Here is a 21,421-nt window from a genome sequence, read left to right as displayed (position 1 = left end):
TCAGTGCTATAGTCTGTGAAAACCTTTTCATTACATACTTAGGTTTATATGTCATTATATTAAGATGCCTTGATAAATGATACTGCACTGCTGACATTTCTCTGAATACACAACCGAAGGTATCTTTTGGCAGTGTAGCTAATCACGTTTTTGAAAATGACTGACATGATTTGGCAAAAAATGATCAGTGTACTAATTAAATTTTACATGAAAAAGTATTATGGCTTAGTTTCTTGATATGTTTTTTAAAAAGGTAGGGGAAAGCAAGAGATAGTCAAAGAAACTTTGCAAAACTCTTAAGAGGACGCTAAAAATATAAAATTAAAATATTTGAGAATGAACTGTGGTTTCCATTTTCTCACATTTTACCAGAGATTAGTTTTTGGTTGAGGGTCAAACAGGTTACCAATCTTCTCACAAGCTTCTCACCAGGAGAATATAATTTCTAGAACAATGTTTTGTTTCATTATGAGCTTTGTCCTGTTCATAATTTTTATATTTTCTCATAGAGTTGTGTATTTAGAACAAAAGCTGAAACTGTAAATATCTACCATAGTCTCAGGCATGATTTCCTGTACCTAAAGTCACCAGTATGGGGCTGGTTCACCACTATTGGAACGCTTTTCCAAACTGCTAACAGAAATTCATGGGGAAATCAGATTTGGGTAACATTTTAATAGTAACACATCAGCCTGTAAACTATTCTTCATACCCTCATATCCAAACCCAATGCACAAAAACAAAAGCAGTGGTTTCTGGTCTCAACTCTACCTTAAAGAAAAATACAGAGGCACCCATATGCCCCTCCCTCAGCCACTGCACATTAACTACTACTTACCAGGTACTTCCCAAAACTTCTCTACAGATTTAAAAGTTTACTAATCAGGATTACAATAAACTAAAGAGAAATAAGGAAAGGATAAGTACTTTAAAAGACAGATCATCTGAATATAAAATCAAGTGGTAGCATTAACCATTCTATTATTATTTATAAAAATGGATAAACATCTTCTTGAAGAAAACATAATAGATACTATTATCATTGTTCTACCACCATAAAAAGATTATTTAACTTTAGACTTATCAGCAGAATCAAAGCACTACTGGGTGACAAAATTTATTTCTTGGTGTGGGAGAAGTAGGTAACAATTTTTCATAGTGATTCATTCTAATTCACGGTGTTTTATGGAAATATAAAATATAGATTAACGCTAACTTGAATTTCCTTAGAGGGAGAAAACCTCACCCAAACCTACCTTCCACAGCTAAACCTCTACCTGAAGTAATGGTAGCTTGCGTGCAGAAGCCCTGGGGAGGCCCGCTTTGTGTGTAAGTAGGTGGCACTACAATTTAGGTAAGACAGGTGGAGGTTCTAGCTTTCAGAATATTTCAATCAGCCCTGCCTCCTGCTCTCTCTTCAAATCACAAACACTGAACATCTCCTCTGAGGCTGGTTACACTTTCCTCTCTGACTCCTTGCAGGCAGGTTATCTTCAGCTCACCACTGGAATTTGAACTTCTCTATCAAGTTCATCAATTCTTCTTGACCAAACAAATGCTAACTTTCCTCAATTTTCAAATTGCTCACTTCTCCACTGGATGTCACCTGGAGAAACCACTCCTCCTAGCTCTTTGATCATGCCTTTCACTTTCCTCTTTCTAGATCCAGTCTCTCCTGGAGGCTTACCTTGCCTATTTGGTGATGACTCTGAATCTCTTCCCTATTCCTCAACTTGGCATCTCTCTGCAACTTTCAACGTATCACAGCCTAGGACATTTTGCATTAGAAACTCTCAATGACAGTAAAATTGGCAAACACTAAACCACCTCCGCCCCTCGCCAAACTGGCACCTCTTTCCTACTTTCTGGCAAGGGTGCTTCTATCTTGTTGGTTCTCCAGGCTCACAACCTTAAGTTTAACGCACAGCCTCTTCTCCCTCTCCCCTCACCGCATTCTATTAGGCAATCGCACACTGCTAGAATCACAGAATTCCAGGTCCAGAGGTACTCCAGTTGGTGCCCAGCCCCACCCCCCACCCTTAACCACAATGGGCCATGCGTCCCATTAATAAACTAAGCTAGGACCAGAATCTAGGACTCAATCTTCCTGTTTTGCCATACTGTTTTTCTTCTACCGTCTTGGGCTCCCCACACATCTGTTATGGTAGATCCATGGGCACTTGCTCCTTTATGCCAGAGAGTTCGCATTTTAGTTGGAGAACATTTGAAAATGATTAAATATTGTACTAGGCTAAGTACTGCTGGGAGGTGCAGTAAGGATTCTCACAAAGAAGAAAAGTATGGGTTAGAAGAGATACTAGAAAAGAGAAAAGGCTCATGGAAAATGAGTAGCAATTTTGAAAAGACAAACTCCAGGGAGATGGAGTGTCCTAAGCAAAAAAGCAAGGAGACAGGAATGGGTACTGTGCAGGCAGACGGCAGGTCTTTTCACACGTGAAACATAACATAAAGGATGAGAATTGGACCTGGTGATCCCTGGCTAATCTATCCTTGACCTCAAAATTTGTCTTCAGTTTTAGCTTTTATCCACTACAGAATAAATAGGACAGTAATTTAAATTTCAGACCTCATAATTTCTAAAGGTTCATCACCCTGTGAAATAACCCTATCCTAATCCCTTCCATTACCCCTTTAGGGATGGCCTTTAAGTCTTGTCTTTGACATGATAAACAACTGGAGGCTCTTCTGATTTTTGGAATAAGAAAGTGAGCTGCTGAAAGAATGAAGTGTTTCACGGAAAGCAGCTCTTCCAGTCATGTGTAAGAAAGACAGAGAGAGATCAATTGGGGCTAGGGAAAAGGATTAGACACCAGCTCCAGGGGATGTTTTATTTAGGAACACTCTAGTGATAAAGGCCTAAATTAGTATGGCTTCGTCTGGAGCAAACAGGAGATGGTGGAATGAGCAGACCTTCCCAAGAAAGAATGATAAAATGTGATGAAAGCTTGAATATCAGGCGTACATGCGCACATATGCACAAAAGAAGCAAAGGTGGCTCAGGGCTCTCAATCATAATCTGGGGCCTGTCTGCCCCAGACTCTCTCATATTAAGCTTAGTCTTTACTTTGAAAGCTCCTAGCCTGTTTCAGGTCCCTATCACCAAGAACCTAGACAAAGGCCTTCCTCCCTTCCTTCAATTCCTTCCAAATGGCTACTCATTCAAATAGCTAGCAGAAGCTTTCTCAGATACCACCCTCAGCATGTAACATAGCCTGCAGTGGGTTCTATCAAAGCAAAACAAACTCCTCCACGTAGAAAGCAGACAGTCCAACTATAGGACCAACCAATTTCATCTTCCACTTCCCAACTGTGGCTCAGCAGTGTTAACCTTTTTCAGTCTGTTTGTTTTGTAAACAATTTCCTCTCTACTTCTACCTCCTATTTACCTGTTCTTTCAACCTGGCATACCTTCCCAAACACTATTTTGCCAATCCATACTAATCACTTAACATTCAAGCTTAAGATTAATTTCCTCAGCTAGGCCTTGTTTTAGATAAATCAGAAATCAAAGACTCAATGAGTTTAAGGACCCAATGCAGGTAAATGTGAAAGATACTGGGTGTAAAGCAACAGGGCCGTGGCGAGTACCTGGGGAATGAATGCCCAGCTGAGAAAGGACTCAAATTTTAAAATGTTAAACCTTTTTCTCACCAAACAAAACACTGCTGCCACCATTTTGCTAACTCTGAATTATGCCCACTTTAGCTACCATTAGCTATTGTTTTTTCCAGATGCCTGTGTCTATCGTACCACTACACTGGGGGTGTATTTCTTTCATAGGTTTTCTTACTCCTAGTTGTTATGATACAAAAGAGTCTAACACATATTTAACTTACAAGTATTTATCTACATTATGATAGAAAAAGTATTATAAAATCACTTTGGCTATGTTCTCTTTATATATGCGGTATACAACTATACGCATTATATACTTTATAGATTACTATTCTAGGTTGTATAGACAAAACAATACCACTATGCTTTACATCAACTTATGGATTCTCAAGAGTAATTTTTTTTTTAATATAAATTTATTTATTTATTTTTGGCTGCATGGGGTCTTCGTTGCTGCACACGGGCTTTCTCTAGTTGCGGTGAGCAGGGGCTACTCTTCATTGCAGTGCGCAGGCTTCTCACTGTGGTGGCTTCACTTGTTGCGGAGCACAGGCTCTAGGCATGCGGGCTTCAGTAGTTGTGGCTTGTGGGCTCTATCCAATCTTTTGCCTCATGACCTGAATTTAGAACCTAACCTCCTGATATGCTTAGAGTTCTATCTGTATTGCTTGGTTCCTCAACAAAAATGATAACTTGTTTTTGTTTACATAGTTTTGTAATGTACAGAGTATTTTTATATCCATAGTCTCAAGTGAGGCCTCCTAAAACCAGCCGTGGGTGGTAGGAAGACATCATCATCCCCCATTTCAGAGGGAGATAAACGAGTCTCCAACAGGCAAAGTTCATTGCTCAGAATCACCAAGCTAGTGGTTAGCAGAGTTGGACCTCAAATCCAGACTTCTGAATTTCAAATACAGTACCCTTTCCTTATCTTGCCTCTGTAACAGGTTACCTCCTAGGGCTGAACATGAAAAGCACTTAAATGCTCATTCAATTCTTCTGGCATTTTGTTTCCAAAGAAAATGAATTTTATAAAATCATTATAATTTCCAAGGTTCAGCTTCTGATTAAATAAAAACTAAAAAAAACAGTTTTTTTTTCTGTAAGGACCATGTATAGTAAAGGAACATATATAAATATTTGTGTTAACATTTTTCATTAAAAAAACAAAACCCTCATCTATGGAGTAGTTGTGGGTGCTTATCCAAACAGGATAAACTAGGATTACTGTTGCTGAAAAACTTTAAGATATCTAACAACCTAGAAGAGAAAAGTACATAAGAGAACCTCAAATCCTTTATTGATTTTAATCCCAATTTTAGACAAGAAGATGTTAGGTACTATGCTACAGTTCCTGAACGTTTTAAAAAATGCAACAAGAGAGCCAGCTAGAATGCTATACCACTTTTTATGCTTCTGACTACTGTGTCAATGGGAAAGGTACCCGGAATAAGTTCTAAAAGTCAATACCAGGACTTACCTGGTAGTCCAGTGCTATAGAATCCATCTTACAATGCAGGGGACGTGGGTTCGATCCCTGGTCAGGGAACTAAGATCCCACATGCTGAGGGGCGAGTAAGCCCGAGCGCCACAACTACTGACCTCACGCACCTCAACTAGAGCCCTCGCTGCAAACTACAGAGCCCACGTGCCCCGGAGCCTGCGTGCCACAACTAGAGAAGAGAAAACCCACAGGCCACAACTAGAGAGAAGCCCGAGTGCCACAGTAAAGATCCCGCGTACTGCAACGAAAGATCCTGCATGCCACAACTGAGACCCGACGCAGCCAAAAATAAATAAATAATAAATAAATAAATCTTAAAAAAAAACTGAACATTTAAAAAATAAAGTCAATACCACTATAAGCAAATGTCTCAAGCATGTTAGTTTTTCACCTAAATGTTTTTTAGTCTAAGTTTAACTGCACAAACATAACCTCAACTCATTGTTTTTTGGTTTTTTTTTTTTTTTGCGGTACGCGGGCCTCTCACTGTTGTGGCCTCTCCAGACGCACGGGCTCAGTGGCCATGGCTCATGGGCCCAGCCGCTCCGCGGCATGTGGGATCCTCCCAGACAGGGGCACAAAGCCGTGTCCCCTGCATCGGCAGGCAGACTCTCAACCACTGTGCCACCAGGGAAGCCCTGTATATTTTTTAATGCAATCCAGTTTTAAAAGATAATGTAATTACAGGTGGCCAAATATGATATGGCATGTTTTAGAATAATGTTTAACTTACTAAGTACAGTTCCATTACATATGGAAGTTCAATAGGACTTCAACTTTTGATTTTTAGCTTTAATTAAATATTTGCACCAACTGGCTCTTTTGAAAATCAAGTAACTCTAGGGTTTAACTGACTAGTACTTGAGCTATAAATAAGATAGTGATCTAGTATCTTCATCCATCCAAGAAACAATGCAGACTGGAACTGGCTAGGGAAACCATTTTGATAAATGCTTTCAACAAGGTGATGTATTATAGTCAAAAGATTCTGTTAAACTCTTGGTTGGTTCACTGATTTTAGATTTCCTTGAATTAACCCTCTGTATTTCTCAGAGAATGTAGGGCATTCTTAAGCTTAGAATAAAAGTGTAGACAATACTAAAATGCTCAAAAGTTTAGTTCTTGACATCTGCCACTATAATAAGCCAATTCTACTGCAATAAAAACTGCTCTATGACCAAAGAAATCTATGTCCACTTATTTCCAGGGACTATGCCTTGCAATATATAAGAACTATAAAAGTAATATGTAATTTACTAAATAATGTTACTAAGTAATTTTAATTGTGCTGAGTAATATTAATTTCTGACACGATTCTTTTAGGGTAGGAGGGAAGAGGCAAAGCTCAGGTTTCTTTGGGGATAAATAAAAGAGAGTTACTTATCCTATAAAAGTTGTTATAACCATCTCTTGATTATTTACATATTGTTTATCCATCCAAATTAAACCTATGGTTACTTTTATTCTATCAACCACTATTGGTTTTGTCAACATACAACCATAAGAAATAGCATTCTGTTCTAGAAAAGAGTGATTTCTCTAAGAAACATATTATAGAGATCTTTCTAAGTTTATTCTCTAAAGTTAGAGATGTACTTGAAATACCTTCAGCTTCCCTTCTGAACCCATAATGGAGCTTTGACTCAACTTAAAGTGAACTCTTGAGTTATTTAAAATTAACCAATAGGTATTTATTAAATACTTCACATTTTATTTGTGTACCTAAGCTGCATTATAAGTCAAACTAAAGATAGTGCAAAAAGGGCTTCCCTGGTGTGGCACAGTGGTTAAGAATCCACCTGCCAATGCAGGAGACATGGGTTCAAGCCCTGGTCCGGGAAGATTCCCACATGCCACAGAGCAACTAAGCCTGTGCACCACAACTACTGAAGGCCGCACGCCTAGAGCCTGTGCTCCTCGACAAGAGAAGCCACTGCCATGAGAAGCCCACACACCTCAACGAAGAGCAGCCCCCACTCGCTGCAACTAGAGAAAGCCCACATGCAGCAGCGAAGACCCAAGGCAACCAAAAATAAAATAAATTAATTAAAAAAAAGAATATTTAAAGATAGTGCAAAAAAATTTTCCAAAGTCAAATATAATTTTGGAACTTTGTGTCAAAACCAGAAAACTGTCTATAAATGGTGATGGGTCAGGTGACTGCTTTAAGTGAGATTGTTTTAGGAAATGATTATAGCCACCTAGTTACTATTTACTGAGCGCTTAGAATGTGTCAGGCCAGTGTAATCACTTTTACTAGCACCTGTGGGAATTCTCAGAACACCCTTGTGGAGTAGATACTATTATTTCCACAGGATCCCACAGGTAAATCCTGTGAAATCACATACGGTTACACAGCTAATAAGTGACCTGGAGCTCAAACCCTGGCCTGTCTCCCTTTAAGAACTAAGCACTCTACACAGCTAGCCTCTCCTGCTCCTCCTTAACAACAGTTATATAAAATGTGAAATATCTGAACGCTACAGAATTAAGAACTGATAAGAATCAATAGCTCTTTGGGGATCACTTCTTTGGTTTTGCACTACAATTTAAGGAAAATATCAGGCACTTGAATTTCTTTTCAATTATGCAAATAAATAGTAAAAAGTATTTATGACTTATCCTGGGATACAATTTAAGATAGATCTTTCTTTCCTAAAAGAGGTACTATACCATTTAAAGAACTGTGGTTATAATTCTTTTATTTAAGAAGTCATTTAATTCTGCTCTTTAAAACATCACCTGATAGAGAAACCAAAGACTATCCAATAATTATATTTTAACCACGGTAATAAAAATAAATCTAAGCTGGGAAAGAAGAGGAAGAAAAAAAAAATGATGGAGTATAAGCAGACAGTAGCACAGGAAATCAGTTAATCCTGAAATCAAATATACCCAGCTCTCATCAAAAGCTGGTAATATGTTTAGTATGTTTAGAATGATAGTATGAATGTGAAATTTTGAGGTAATCCAAAGATACCTTAGTAAACGGTATCTCCTTCTTTGCCCCAATCTTTTATTAGATGCTCCCCCACCCCCCAGGGGAGAGAGAGAGAGGGAGTCATTAAGTTTCACAAAATCTAGTACTTTGCTTTGTCAGTCAATCCAACCTTACACATCGCAGAAACTCCTTCTCTGCAGATTTGGAAGAACCAGATTAAAGAGCATTTGGAATAAAGAATAATTTCTTTCTAGCCTTTACAGCATAGAAAAGAATGAAATATAAAGAAGATTCTCGAAACAGTAGGGAGAAGTCAAAAATCTAATTTATTTAACACAGTCCTTGTTTTTAAAGATAGTTTCTGGAAAACTGTAGCTATCTGCTGCAGGCCAAATTAAAAAAAAATTATTATTGTCTTAAACGTTACTATTCTATACAACTCTTTAAAGGAATATGGAAGGCAAAAATCCAAACTGAACAACCACCTAAAAAGTTAGTTACTGTGAACAAGCCCTTATAACAATATTTGAAGCATAATATCCCATCATTTTTTTCCAAGAGAGCGCTTAATGTGGACTTTATAATTGTGTAATAAGCTTACATGTCAAATCTGATTATAAATACAAATGAAGATTTGTTCTTTGGGATCATGATCTCTAGTAAAGTATAAGGAGAAACAGTAAAATAAACTTGAATTGGAAGATGGGTATTATTTTAATAGTAGAAATTTGTAAAATGAAGCATCTACAACAAAGCGAGCCATTAGAAGGCTTGAAACTTGGAAACTACATGATCACACACACTTAGTGTTTTAAAAAGATAGCTTTGGCTGCTGTGTGGAGAATGGACTATTGGGGGAAGAGTGGAAGCCTGGAGGCTAGATGGAAGTCCATGGCAGTGGTCCTCAAGAGAGATAATGGTGGCTGGGACTGGAGTTGTGGTGATGGATGAAGTTAGATTTCAGATTTTTGAAGACTGACAGAACTTGCTGATGGATCAACTAAGTCAAGAAAAGATATAAATCAAGGAATACTAGTCAATTACTAGTCAACTGGTGATGAGTACTGCCACTTACTGAAATGGGGAACACTCATGAAGATGTAGGTTTGAAGGGTGAAATCAAGAGTTATGCTTGGCACAAATAAACTCAAAATGGATTAAAGACTTAAATGTAAGGCCAGACACTATAAAACTCTTAGAGGAAAACATAGGCAGAACACTCTATGACATAAATCACAGTAAGATCCTTTTTGACCCACCTCCTAGAGAAATGGAAATAAAAATAAAAATAAACAAATGGGACCTAATGAAACTTAAAAGCTTTTGCACAGCAAAGGAAAACATAAACAAGATGAAAAGACAACCCTCAGAATGAGAGAAAATATTTGTAAATGAAGCAACTGACAAAGGATTAATCTCCACAATTTACAAGCAGCTCATGCAGCTCAATATCAAAAAACAAACAACCCAATCCAAAAATGGGCAGAAGACCTAAATAGACATTTCTCCAAAGAAGATATACAGATTTCCAACAAACACATGAAAGAATGCTCAACATCACTAATCATCAGAGAAATGCAAATCAAAAGTACAATGAGGTATCACCTCACACCAGTCAGAATGGCCATCAACAAAAAATCTACAAACAATAAATGCTGGAGAGGGTGTGGAGAAAAGGGAACCCTCTTGCATTGTTGGTGGGAATGTAAATTGATACAGCCACTATGGAGATCAGTATGGAGGTTCCTTAAAAAACTAAGAATAGAACTACCATATGAACCAGCAATCCCACTACCAGGCATATACTCTGAGAAAACCATAATTCAAAGAGTCATGTACCACAATGTTCACTGCAGCACTATTTACAATAGCCAGGACATGGAAGCAACCTAAGTGTCCATCGACAGATGAATGCGTAAAGATGTGGTACATATATACAATGGAATATTACTCAGTCATAAAAAGAAACAAAATTGAGTTATTTGTAGTGAGGTGGATGGACCTAGAGACTCTCATACAGAGTGAAGTAAGTCAAACAGAAAAACAAATACCGTATGCTAACACATATATATGGAATCTAAAAAAAAAAAGGTCTGAAGAACCTAGGGGCAGGACAGGAATAAAGACGCAGATGTAGAGAATGGACTTGAGGACACGGGGAGGGGGAAGGGTAAGCTGGGATGAAGTGAGAGTGGCATGGACATATATACACTACCAAATGTAAAATAGATAGCTAGTGGGAAGCAGCCGCATAGCACAGGGAGATCAGCTAGGTGCTTTGTGACCACTTAGAGGGGTGGGGTGGGGGGAGGGTGAGAGGGAGACGCAGGAGGGAGGAGATATGGGGATATTTGTATATGCATAGCTGATTCACTTTGTTATAAAGCAGAAACTAATACACCATTATAAAGCAATTATACTCCAATAAAGATGTTTAAAAAAAAGGAATTGTGTTTGGGTCTGTTAAGTTTAGATAACCTATTAAACTTTGATAAAGAGATCAGGTGTTGAAAATTAGTGCCTGGAAATGGAGGAAGGTCAGAGCTGGAGATAAATATTTGGAGGTTGTTAACATATAGATGACATTTAAATCCACAGGACTAGATGAGCTCACCTAGGGAAGTGAATAGATAAAGAGAAGGGAACTGGGATCTCCAACTTTCACAGGCCAGTCAAGCAGTGGATAATCAGCAGAGGAGACTGACAAAGAATGGCCAGGGAAGTGGGAGGAAAATCAGGAAAGTGTTTCTAGCAGGAAGGAGTAGTCAACTGGATGGCATGATGCTGAGGTCAGGTAAGACAGGAACAGAGAGATGACCACTAGATTTGACAACAAGGGACCTAGTCAGGTGCAATCTCAGGGATGTGATGGACACATCCCAGCTGGAGTGGGCTGAACAGAGGATGGGAGATGAAAAAGCAGACACTATTTCTCAGACATATCCTCAAACATAATCCTCTCTTTAGGTGTCCCCTTGCACAGAGACTTTATTGTATGTATGTATGTATGTATGTATGTATGTATGTATTTATTATGTCTGCTTGTTTCTACTAAGGCACGAGCACTTTCTGGACCATCCCTGACTTATTCAACTTTATATATACAGTGCCTAGTACTATGCCTGGCACGTATCAGAAGATAAACGAACACTGGCTAAATGAATAAATGCATATTTGACAGTTATAGTTATAATTCCTGTTCCTACCTCTTAGTCTTTTATTAAAGAAAAAAACATCTCAAGACAACTGAGTTTTTATCACATGGATGTGTTTTCTGGCTATCTGAGGCATCATGGTTTCCAACAATGAAAACCAAAAGCCATGATACTAAGTATCATGGCTTTTAAAAATCTGCTAACACGTAAATTTACAAGTAAGCATATTTAGATCCTAAAGTATCTCAAAGAATCTTATTAGAAAGTTCATGCCTGGCTCCACCCTTGAACAAGCTCACCCTTCATGGGAAAAGTCTTCTAGCTAAGGTTATCTCCATGGACCATGAACCAAGTGCCCATAACTAGTCCATGACAATGTATATGTATAACAGAAGTTTCATGTACTCATGACTATTTTTTGGTTTGTTTTTCACAAACTGTCAAACAAAAAAAAGAGAATCAAAACACCAAAACAGAAATGAAAGTAATCTGAAGTGAAAACACTGACCCTTGCAAGGCCTTTAGGAATCTTTTAAAAATGATGCTTGAAATGTAAATCCAGGCACATTGTAGAGAGTTACTTAATGTTTCAATAATCACTTGGGACAGAAACCATGGAAAATATGACCTTCACGTTAAAATCAAATTCAATTTTCATATCATCTGTACTCTACAACAGTCTTAAGTGCAATTTATAGAGAACTTTATTGGATAAAGGAAGCCTATAAAAATCCGAGCAAAATTTGAAAATCCCTGTTCAAAACCAAAATTTCTTCCACCTAATAATTTCAACTTCCCCCAAAACATTACCAATCCCCAAAATTTCCATCCAAATGGAAAAGTTTGAGACATGTAAATAATATGGCATTGTTCTAGTCTAGCCTCAGACCCAAATATACTTCTCAAATATAAAACATCTAATCAAACCTTAGTCACCAAACAACAGACTGAGTGAATGTCCACTAAAATGGTACTTTATCTCCCCCACCCCACCCCACCCCACCCTCCCAATAGCTTCTGATTTCCCTTTTTTTTTACTAAGGGTACCCCTCCTAGTGCTGATGGCTAGAAATTTCCATTTAACCCTGTTCCTTTAAAATCTGTTATTGAGTTCTATAGATTCTATTCATCTGTAATGTCTTGTCTCTCACTAGCATCATAGTTTAGATCCCACTCATCTCTGACCTGGACCACATACTTCCTCCTAACTTGTCTACTGCCTTCCAGATTCATCTTATACTCATCATGCACACTGAGGCCAGTATAATCCTAAAGCATTAGCTCAAATCACCTTAAATTTCTACTCAGTGTCTCTCCAGTTTTGAGAGAATAAACTCCAACCTGCTCCAGTCTCCCTTTCCTCTCTTAAATCCAACTATATTTTCTCCAACACTCGAGGTTAAGTGGAACAAGGGTCTTCCTTGCAATTCTCAAAGCCTGCCTTAGCTTTTCTACTGCTGTCCTTTCCTTTCCTGTGCCATTCCTTCTGCTGGAGATGTGATTCCCCCCATCTAGTCTCTGCCTGTTAAAATCCTAAAACCCAAAGATGTTTTTTAGACCAATAACATATAGGATCCCCAACAAGAAAGAAACTTATGCTCTTTGTCTAACAACCTAGTTATTATTGAACTAGTAGCAAATGCTCTGACTACTGAGTTCAATTCAAGGTGCTAATTTGATTCATGAATCTTTACGGAGCATATAGTCTAATAAGATTCTCTCTTTTTATATCCTATATTAAACTGCTAGCCATGAGATTCCAGGTTTGGCCTTTGCTGGCAAAATATTAGTGGAAGCCCTTAAACCAGTTCTTCCTAAAGATTTAACGTGGCTCCAAAGTGCCATAATGCCACAACCAAAATAGTTAGATAGGTAGATAAATTGAAAGGAAGGGAGGGAGGGAGGGAAAGAAAAGAAAGCAATTCTCCATAAATCTGACCTGATTTATGCCATGTTTTTCAGCTTCAATTTGGCTGTAGAGACACAGTCATTAATTTACTGTATTCTACTCCAGACCTGCTTTTCTAGATTTTTGCATTAAGTCATGGGAAATGTCCTATGGAGCTGAGGTATGCAGGAGAGTCAAATGTGCTATGGTTATATACATGCTCTTTTCTTTATTCTAAAACTCAGCTCACCTTACATGAAGAAATGCCCATATCATCACATTTTAGGGACATCTTCTCAAATACTCCAAATACATTTGACCCAAACTGGCAAATAACTGGGCTGAATTCTGGTGCCACGGTCCTGAGCCTCTCTGTAGTCACAGCAAGTTGTTAAAAATGACCCAGCAGTGGTTCTCCTGAAATTCTCATTTTCCTCACTTTGCCGGCTTTATCACAAATTACCTAATAAGTGCGATGTGCACAGCTTCCATAGTTTTTCACAAGTGCAAATGGAGCAAATGGAAAGGTTGGATCCGGTGACTGTCCTTGATAAGCTTTCCTGTAAATCATTCCGAGAATTTTACACCCCTTTCCTTTTAAATTCTTTTGTTGAACATGTTCCAATCCTTCACATATGTTCTTTCTTTCTCCTCTCAGTTCTGGTGCCAAGGTTCCCTGTCTATCTCTTTAGGCAATCTGGCTACTGCTTTTCACTAGGAGGAGCACCCTTCTTTGCACTGAACACCTGATCAGCTGAAAAAACTTTTCAAACACTTATTGCAAAATGGGGCACAAACTTGACTTTACTTGATAAAAAGCATTTTAATATCAAGCTCAGCCTGAAGATGGGTCTAAGTTAAATAAGATTAACTTATTTTAATTAAAACTGGCTATATTTAAAAACTGCAACAAAAGGAATCTGCTAAGGCAAACCTCATTGTTTTACTTAGTAAACATGTCAGCAGCAGTGGCAGCTCTGTGCTGGCAGGTCTGGATGCTTGAATGGTGCCTTAAGGAGAACAGGGTCTTCTGTATTTGTAAAAGCAGATTATTGAACACACATGTACACACTCAAAATTGTTTGAGGGCAGGCACAAAAACGAAGAGATAGGAAAAAGTAAGGTATGCGTCTTTTTGTGCCTTAAACCACAATGAATCAAATGCTGATATGTTCACGAGGTAAAAAGAAAGGAAAGGAGAGGATATCTCCTACTCCATGACCTGTGGGATCAGTGATTTTATATAAGATCACGGAACACATTAAAGGGAGCAATTGTGAAGAATAGTAACTTTAGAGGTTTACATAAGACTTTATGCTTTGACTGGAAATAACAGTATCTAGTGATACTGAAAGAGACTGAATTCCTCATGCAAAATTAAACGTAAGGATATTTGTACAAATTTTCAAAACACTATCATTTTCCTAGAAGACACTAATCAAAGCAGGGAAATTTAAAGCCAATAATTGGAGTTGGCAAGAGAATGTGTTAACAGAATCCTTCTTAAAGTCATCTCCTTTCTCATCTTCAGGCATAGAGAATGAATGGCTCCTGCTTCCACATGCATCTATGCAAGACTTTTTATGTAATAGTTGGATAAACATGACAGTATTATTTGAGCCACCACCTTTGAAACTTTGAGTAAACATTAAAAAAAATCAACAGGCTCAGCAATAAGAGAATCTGAAAACAAAATTTTGATAAGATTTTTGTTACTACCAAATGAGTTATTCAAATGTCAAAATAAAGCCAGCTACAAATTACTGAAGGAATTGGCTAAAATAAATTTTAGAATTTTGAGGTTTAATTTGAAATAGTTTTAGGATACATTTGGGAGAAATATGTAATTACAGTAACATATGATCATTTAAAATATGTGAGGCTTATATAGACCACAAATTCAGACATCAGTTTAGAATGACTATAAAGTTGTAATATGTGATTTTTATTTAGTAACCTGTACCTTCATTCAAAATAACCTATCTATAGGAAAAAAAAAGTAGTTTTGCAATATATACTAAATATCTGTATAAGTATTCTGAGTTCATTCTGCAAACCATGAAAATAACTTTCCAGTTAACACTTTTATATATAATCAACTTGAAACTGTCTCTGTATTCAAACTGAGTGGAAAACAACTTTTAGGAGATATTTACTCCAACTATAACTCCCATTCCTGGAATCACAATGTCTCTATCCTGCACCCCAATCTCTGGTTTAAAAGGTTCCCAAGTTAGCTTTCCTCATTTCTTCTCTAAAAATAGAAAACTTGAGTAATGAAGGTCAATTAGGTTTGTTTGTCTTTCGAAACAGTGAGGAATTGTTTCTAATTAAAAGATTCTGTTTCCATGAACTCTAAAGAACATCTGTATTTAGCCTAAGTCATAGTTTCCTAAAATTCTTAAATTTACCTCCCTGAAGTCTTGGGTCAAGTGGATTAATTTAGGAGAGTAAATCCAATGGACAAAATAATCTGGATAAAAATAACTCTCTGATGCTTAATTTAGGAAATTAACCTGTTGAAATTTCTGGCTCTTAGAAAGTCATCAGAAGAGGAGGCATAACAGTCATAACATTGCATGGGCCAAAGCCACTTGGAGGCCACTTGTCAAGCATCAAGCACCTTCCTATCTAAGCACAGGAATGGTAGGAGCAGTTTTATATGAGAAGTTAAAGCCATCCTGCCCCTCTCGCCAGGAGAGAATAGAAACTTCTCCCTGTCTAGCCAATGCATTCCAACATTTTTCCAAATGCAGCTACAATTTAAAGTTAGGAGCCCTAATTTGATAAGGGTGGAAAGTGAAAGCGTAAAAGACCAAGTATGTATCCTTCTACTGGAGGAGAAAAGCTCGGCCACTTGCCCACTGCTGGCAACTTTACCGTGTTGATGGGGGAGCCGTGGTCTGGCCCTAGTCAGAAGGTGGGACACTGAGGACACATTGTGGGAGACTTAGCTGAACACACCAGAGGATACTGTAGTAAGTTCCAACAGTACCTCATTTCTTCTTTTGTCTCTTCCCACTTTTCAGCTGTCTGAAGTTAACAGTCTCACCCCAAATCCTGCTTTTCCAAGCCCCTTAAGAAGTGTTTCTGTGGCCAAAGTGACAGTGAGGCCTGGGGACAGGAACTGGTTAAGTCAGAAACAAGGCAGTGTCCAACTGCAACGGCCAAGTCAGCTTATTTCTTCCTCCTCTCCGTGCATAGTACTGCTTCTACTACCAACTTTTAGAAGAAAAGGAATCCACAGATTGTCTCAATCTACCTGGATCCAACTCAGAAGGGTAGAGGGAGTTGGAAAAGTCTTCTCCCTTTCCCTTCTCTGCCTCTGTATAGATTGACTAGATACATTAATTTGCATGCACAGAGATGGAAACAGATGGTAATGATATTAATAGGCAATAGAAGTAGTCAGGAGCAAGGAAAGCCATTGACTTTGGTACCTTTGACTGTAAAAATAAATATAACTTAAAAAAAATCAAGAACTAAGTGGTGGGTTGGAAGAGGAAGAATTTTTGATCTGCTGTTTCTTAAGACAGTGGTATATATGTGGGGCTTTTAGAATCCAAGCATTCCAACTTTAATCCCAAGCACGTAAACACTAAGGTGCGGGAGGCAGAAATGAAGGGAGAAAAACAAACAGCATTCTCAGTGAGCACTGGGGGCTTCTCTGTCACCTCTCTCTCCCTGGGTACCATCCCTTCCCTGTGCGGGCCTCCTCACCCACCTCTTCCGGGTCAGTGTCTGTCAATCTTGTTGTGATCAGCTGTACAGTTTGCCAGTTGTCCCCCCAAGGTGGCTGGCTGACCTACTGTCCCCAGAGATGCCTCTCCCCACCCCTGTGTGTCAGTCTTTTTCTGCTCCCTGGGTCTGTTTCTGACTGGAGGTTGGCCTCCTCCTGCTGGCCTCTTCCTCTCCGGTGTTTTTCTCTTTACATACCCTGACCTACCTTCTTCCCACTGTCATTCCTTCCCACACTCTCCTCTTGGAACAGGCAAGCTTATCTCTCCATCTTGCAGGGCTGAGTTTCTCTCCAGTGTCTGCCCCTGTGTCCCTCTGCCTGCCTATCTGGCTTCCCCCAGATGGGCCTCCCACGCCATGCTGGTGCTGGTGCTGGTCTCCTCCCTGCAGATGCACCTGTCTGGGAGTAGCTACTGACACATGCAGTTTTTATTTCTTGTATTTCCTCGCATTCCTATTGCTGTGTGACTTCCCAGTCATACATGAGACCCTCTTTCCCTGAGACTTCATGGTGTGTAGGAAAAGTATCTTTCTCCCTATGCATGCACTCCTCCCTCCACCCCCGAGTCTGAGTGTTTTTCGCCTATGCTTCTCTGGTGGGTAACTCATATGCCCTGGAATGTACATCCATGTGTCCACTCGATTCTGTGAGTGCCATCCTGAGGGCATGCTCATTTCTGAGTCGCTCCTGCTGTTTACATGTACACTATCATGTGAGCTCATGCACTCCTCAAGCTGTGCACAACTGTGTGCCTCCTCCTGTGTGCATGCTTATGTAGGGGCCCCCTGAAGGTAAGTCTCCCTTGGCCCAGGTTCACACCTCTCCTGCGGTTTTGCCTCCAACTCTGGGCCTTCCTTCCAAGCATTTAAAGGGCCTGGCACTAGTGGGAGCTCAACAGATGTTAATTCCTTTCTCCACTTTTATCTGAATAACTATGAGCATGTCTGGGTATCCCTCTGGCCCTGCTCTATGAGATCACTTAATCGGAGCGTGTTTCCTTGACATGGACTTGGCTATTTGTCGGGATACTCTGTGGGTTCTCCGCTCCACGGACGGTCTCTCTTCTCAGAGTGACTGTTACCGGTCCCTCATATGGTATATCCCTCCCCTTATGCGATGCGTCCACTCTGTCTCCCTCACTCATTCACAGTACTGCATCTCCATAAACGGCTTCCCTAGGCACTCCGGTTGCGGCGTTTCTTCGCTCTGCCTCCCACTCTATCCCTCACTTTTTTTTTTTTTTAAACGTGAAAACGCGTCCCTGGGTTTGTCCTCCAACTGCCGAGTACGTGAGCCTTCGTTGTGCTCGAGTTGTGTGTGTCCATGGATCTCTCTCCGGGACGCGGTGCAGGGTGAGAAACCCGAGTCAGCCCGGGACGCAGTGTATCCCCGCCCCCGCCCCGGCCCCTCGATCCAAGTCTCCAAGTCTGTGAATCCGCCTCAGACGCGAGCGACGCGTCTTTCGGGTATGAGGAGCCACGGAGACTCTCTCTCCTCAGTAACCGATGTCTCTGCTCCCGGGTGAGCGCTGGCTGTGTGTGGCTCTCGCTACGCGGTGTTGTGTCTCTGGGAACGCGAAGCGCCCGTGTGCCCGAGTCTCTGGAAGTGTAAGGTGTGTCCCCCTCCTCCCTCATACGCGGACTGTCTGTGCCTCAGCCTTTCCGAGTACACGGTGTGCCCCCCGCCCGGCCCCATAAGCTCAGCGCCTGTATCCCCAAGTTCTTGCGAGTACAATGTGTATCCCACCTTCATACGCGGAGCGCCTGTGTCCCGGTCTCTGCTGGTCCGCGGTGGTACCCCCAAAACGCGGACGATTAGTGCCCGCCGGTCCTCTCGGGTTCGTTACCCGGACGCTGCCCTCCGACCCCTCCCCACCCCCCCGACACGCCGTGGGCAGAAGAGCCATCTCACTCGTCTCCCTGTTGCCTTTCTCCCTCACTGGGACAGAAAAGGCTAGAAAACCCAGGCGCCGTCGGAAAGTCCCGCAGCGGCTGCGCAGCCGAGCCAGGGCTGCGGCTGCCTCGGCCCCGCCGCCAGGGGCCGCCCGCCCGCCCGCCTCCCAACGCCCAGGCGCCCAGCTGGCCCGGGACGGCGGCGTCAGCGACCCTGCCCGGCCCTGACCAGCCCTGCCGCCGCGGGCGCTGACGGCGAGCCCCTGCTCCACCGGCCCCAAACCAGGTGCCGGTGGCAGGGAGAGGCGCGGCGGGGCGGCGAGGGACGCCCTCTTCCTTACCGAACCCGGCCAACTGCCCAGCTCACCTCGTGGCTCTGGTAGGTCTCGAGCGCGCGGATCGCCGTCTCGGTGAGCTTCACATGCAGTACGGTGGTGTTGTCCTGTCCCAGCCTCCCGCACGACAGCCCATAGCGCTGCTCCTCCCGCAGGCCCGCCGCCCCCCCTGCCGCCATCTTAAACTCCCCGGGGTGCCGCCGCGGACGCCGCTCGGGCTCTAGCCTCCACTGCGGCCGCGGCTGCTCGGGCTTCTGCAGCCGCCGCCACAGCTACGGCCATCCCGCTGCTGACGTACTGTCATATACTGCGCGCAGCCAGACCTCGGGCTGCCACCGCCGCCACCCGCCCCACCCTCCGGCCTCGTGCCCCGCCCCGGGCTCGTCTCATTGGCCCCGGTCCCCTCAGAGCCGTCCTCATTGGCCGCCCTCCGCTCTCACGGGGGCGGAGCCCAAAGTCGCTGGAGTTTGCTCCCGGGACGGGACGTCCGAGAGGTAAGAGGCTGACGTCGAGGTGACGCGCCAACTTAATCGTACCTGACGTCACGTCTGGTCGTCTTGGCCCACTGGCCGCTATTGGCCAGGCTGGTTTGGGGGATCCCCTGCTAATTGGGTGTCCAGATTGCCTGGTCTGGTTACCTGGGGTCGAAGCCCCGCCCCTTGGGGGTATAGTAGTAGAGAGCCGGAGTGTAGGGGAGAGTCTCTTCCTGCGCTGGTGGTCCTTGGAGAGGAGGATCCCCACCCCGAATGTGAGGCCAAGTAAGGACTTCGTCCCCCGACGGCTGCGTTAGTTTGTGGAGTAGGATGTGTGCGTGTGAGGGAGGTCGCTGTAGGCTGAGTCACTGGAGAGTCTCTCCTCAAAACTCATTGCTATTGCTGTGCGACCGAAATGGGGGAGGGTGCCCTTCTCCGTCATTTAACCCTAAATTTGAAATTAGTGAGTTGGCCCTTGGTTTTAAGAGTTTCTGCTTGATTGTGTGGAGCATCTTAAGTACAACACCATGCCTAAAGGTTAAATCCCTTTGGTGTGGTGGGCATAGTACTAAAGAAAACGGAATTTAAAGGTTTTTCCCACGCCATGCCCTGTTGTGATCCCAGAGAAACGGTATTCCGTTCCTTTGGAGTTCGCCATAGGAACAGGGTTGTGCCTTTTTATGGGACTTGGAGCGGCAGTTAGGATTTTCCTTTCAAAGGGCAGTAGAAGAGTGTAAGTGTCCTTGACCTAAATTAAGAGAAACAGCGACATCATTCTCCGGTTCGTTTGGGTTCTGTACATTTCATTTGACAGGGATGTGGGAAAACCTAGAGTTTAAGCTATTGATGTTAACCTTAGGAGATGGGTGTGTGAGGGGCTGCGGAGGCTGGGCATACTTTCCGTTCCTCGCGATGCTCCATGTGTAGGCGTGGCTAAAGGAGGAAGCCTAATCTGGAGCCCTCTTCAGGCTGTGTGTGGAGGGACTGACAGGCTTCCCGTCAGAGGGGATGAGTTAACAGGGTGATCAGCACCACCAGATAAAAGCAAACCGTTCAAAGGCTTGAAACTGTTGCAAGGCAGTTTTTTTAAATGATTATTATTTTTAAATTTGAGACGATTTTTGTTTCCCTCAGATTGTAAAACCTTGTTGCGTTTTACAGGGATTCCCCAGAAAAATTATAGGCATTTAATCAGTATTTCCCATACTTTTTTTTTTTTTTCCCATACTTTTTAATTGGATAGGGCTATGATTTTCCAGAAAGGTCCAAGTGGGATTGTTTTCATGATTCACCCCCTCCCCTTAATAAATCCTCTAGCCTACATGTACACCACCTCTTGATTCAGACCCTCAAGCATTGTATGTGTATAATACAAATTATAGAACGAATTCTCCTTCCACAGAATATGAGTTAAGTGGAAACACCTGTATTAAGTGTTGTTACATCACAGGAGAACATTTTTAAAATTGATTTAACTTCAATCCACTAGATTTGGCTAGCTGTTAAGGCGTGATTAACACTTGTTAATTTAGTTTACTAGTGTTAATTATCTTAAATTCATTGAATAAATTAAGGCAATCACAAAAGTTTTTTTTAAAGTCTTATACTTGAATTATTCTTTTTTTCCTGTTTGCTTTGCTCTTTGATAGGGAAGGACTGACTGACCACATATCTAAAGTTTTAATTATTTGGGGGTGGGGAGGAAAGTTTGACCAGAACGAGTAAAACCTGTATACCATTGCGTTTCTGGTGAAGGTGGGTAAATCCCCGCCCACATGGCATCTTAACTTGGCCTCCTCTTACTCAGAACTTCTGATGACATCCAAGGGGTGGGGGAGGAGCAAGGGTGGTTTTCACT

At 41.6% G+C, this 21,421-nt stretch overlaps 1 protein-coding gene and 1 long non-coding RNA gene across 5 annotated transcripts in view; one reads left to right on the top strand and one right to left on the bottom strand.

Annotated features, from left to right (window-relative positions):
- Window positions 1-19,478, bottom strand: part of ELL2 (elongation factor for RNA polymerase II 2) — a 75,608-nt gene extending 56,130 nt beyond the window's left edge. For 3 of the 4 annotated variants that reach the window (XM_032625890.1, XM_032625892.1, XM_032625891.1), the window contains exon 1: window positions 19,123-19,423. In XM_032625890.1, the coding sequence (XP_032481781.1) occupies window positions 19,123-19,269 (147 nt within the window). In that variant the 5' untranslated portion in view covers window positions 19,270-19,423. Of the gene's footprint in view, window positions 1-19,122 lie in introns of all 4 variants that reach the window. The other variant, XM_032625893.1, reaches the window with a different exon arrangement.
- Window positions 19,479-19,768: 290 nt separating this feature from the next.
- LOC116752349 overlaps window positions 19,769-21,421 on the top strand; it is a 346,276-nt gene continuing 344,623 nt past the window's right edge. The window contains exon 1 of the long non-coding RNA XR_004349442.1: window positions 19,769-19,848. This is a non-coding gene — a long non-coding RNA (uncharacterized LOC116752349). The remainder of the gene's footprint in view (window positions 19,849-21,421) is intronic.

The sequence above is a fragment of the Phocoena sinus genome, chromosome 3 (assembly GCF_008692025.1).
Source record: "Phocoena sinus isolate mPhoSin1 chromosome 3, mPhoSin1.pri, whole genome shotgun sequence".
NCBI lineage: Eukaryota > Metazoa > Chordata > Mammalia > Artiodactyla > Phocoenidae > Phocoena > Phocoena sinus.
Note: the sequence above shows the minus strand (reverse complement) of the source record. Positions and strands in the feature narration are given on the sequence as shown.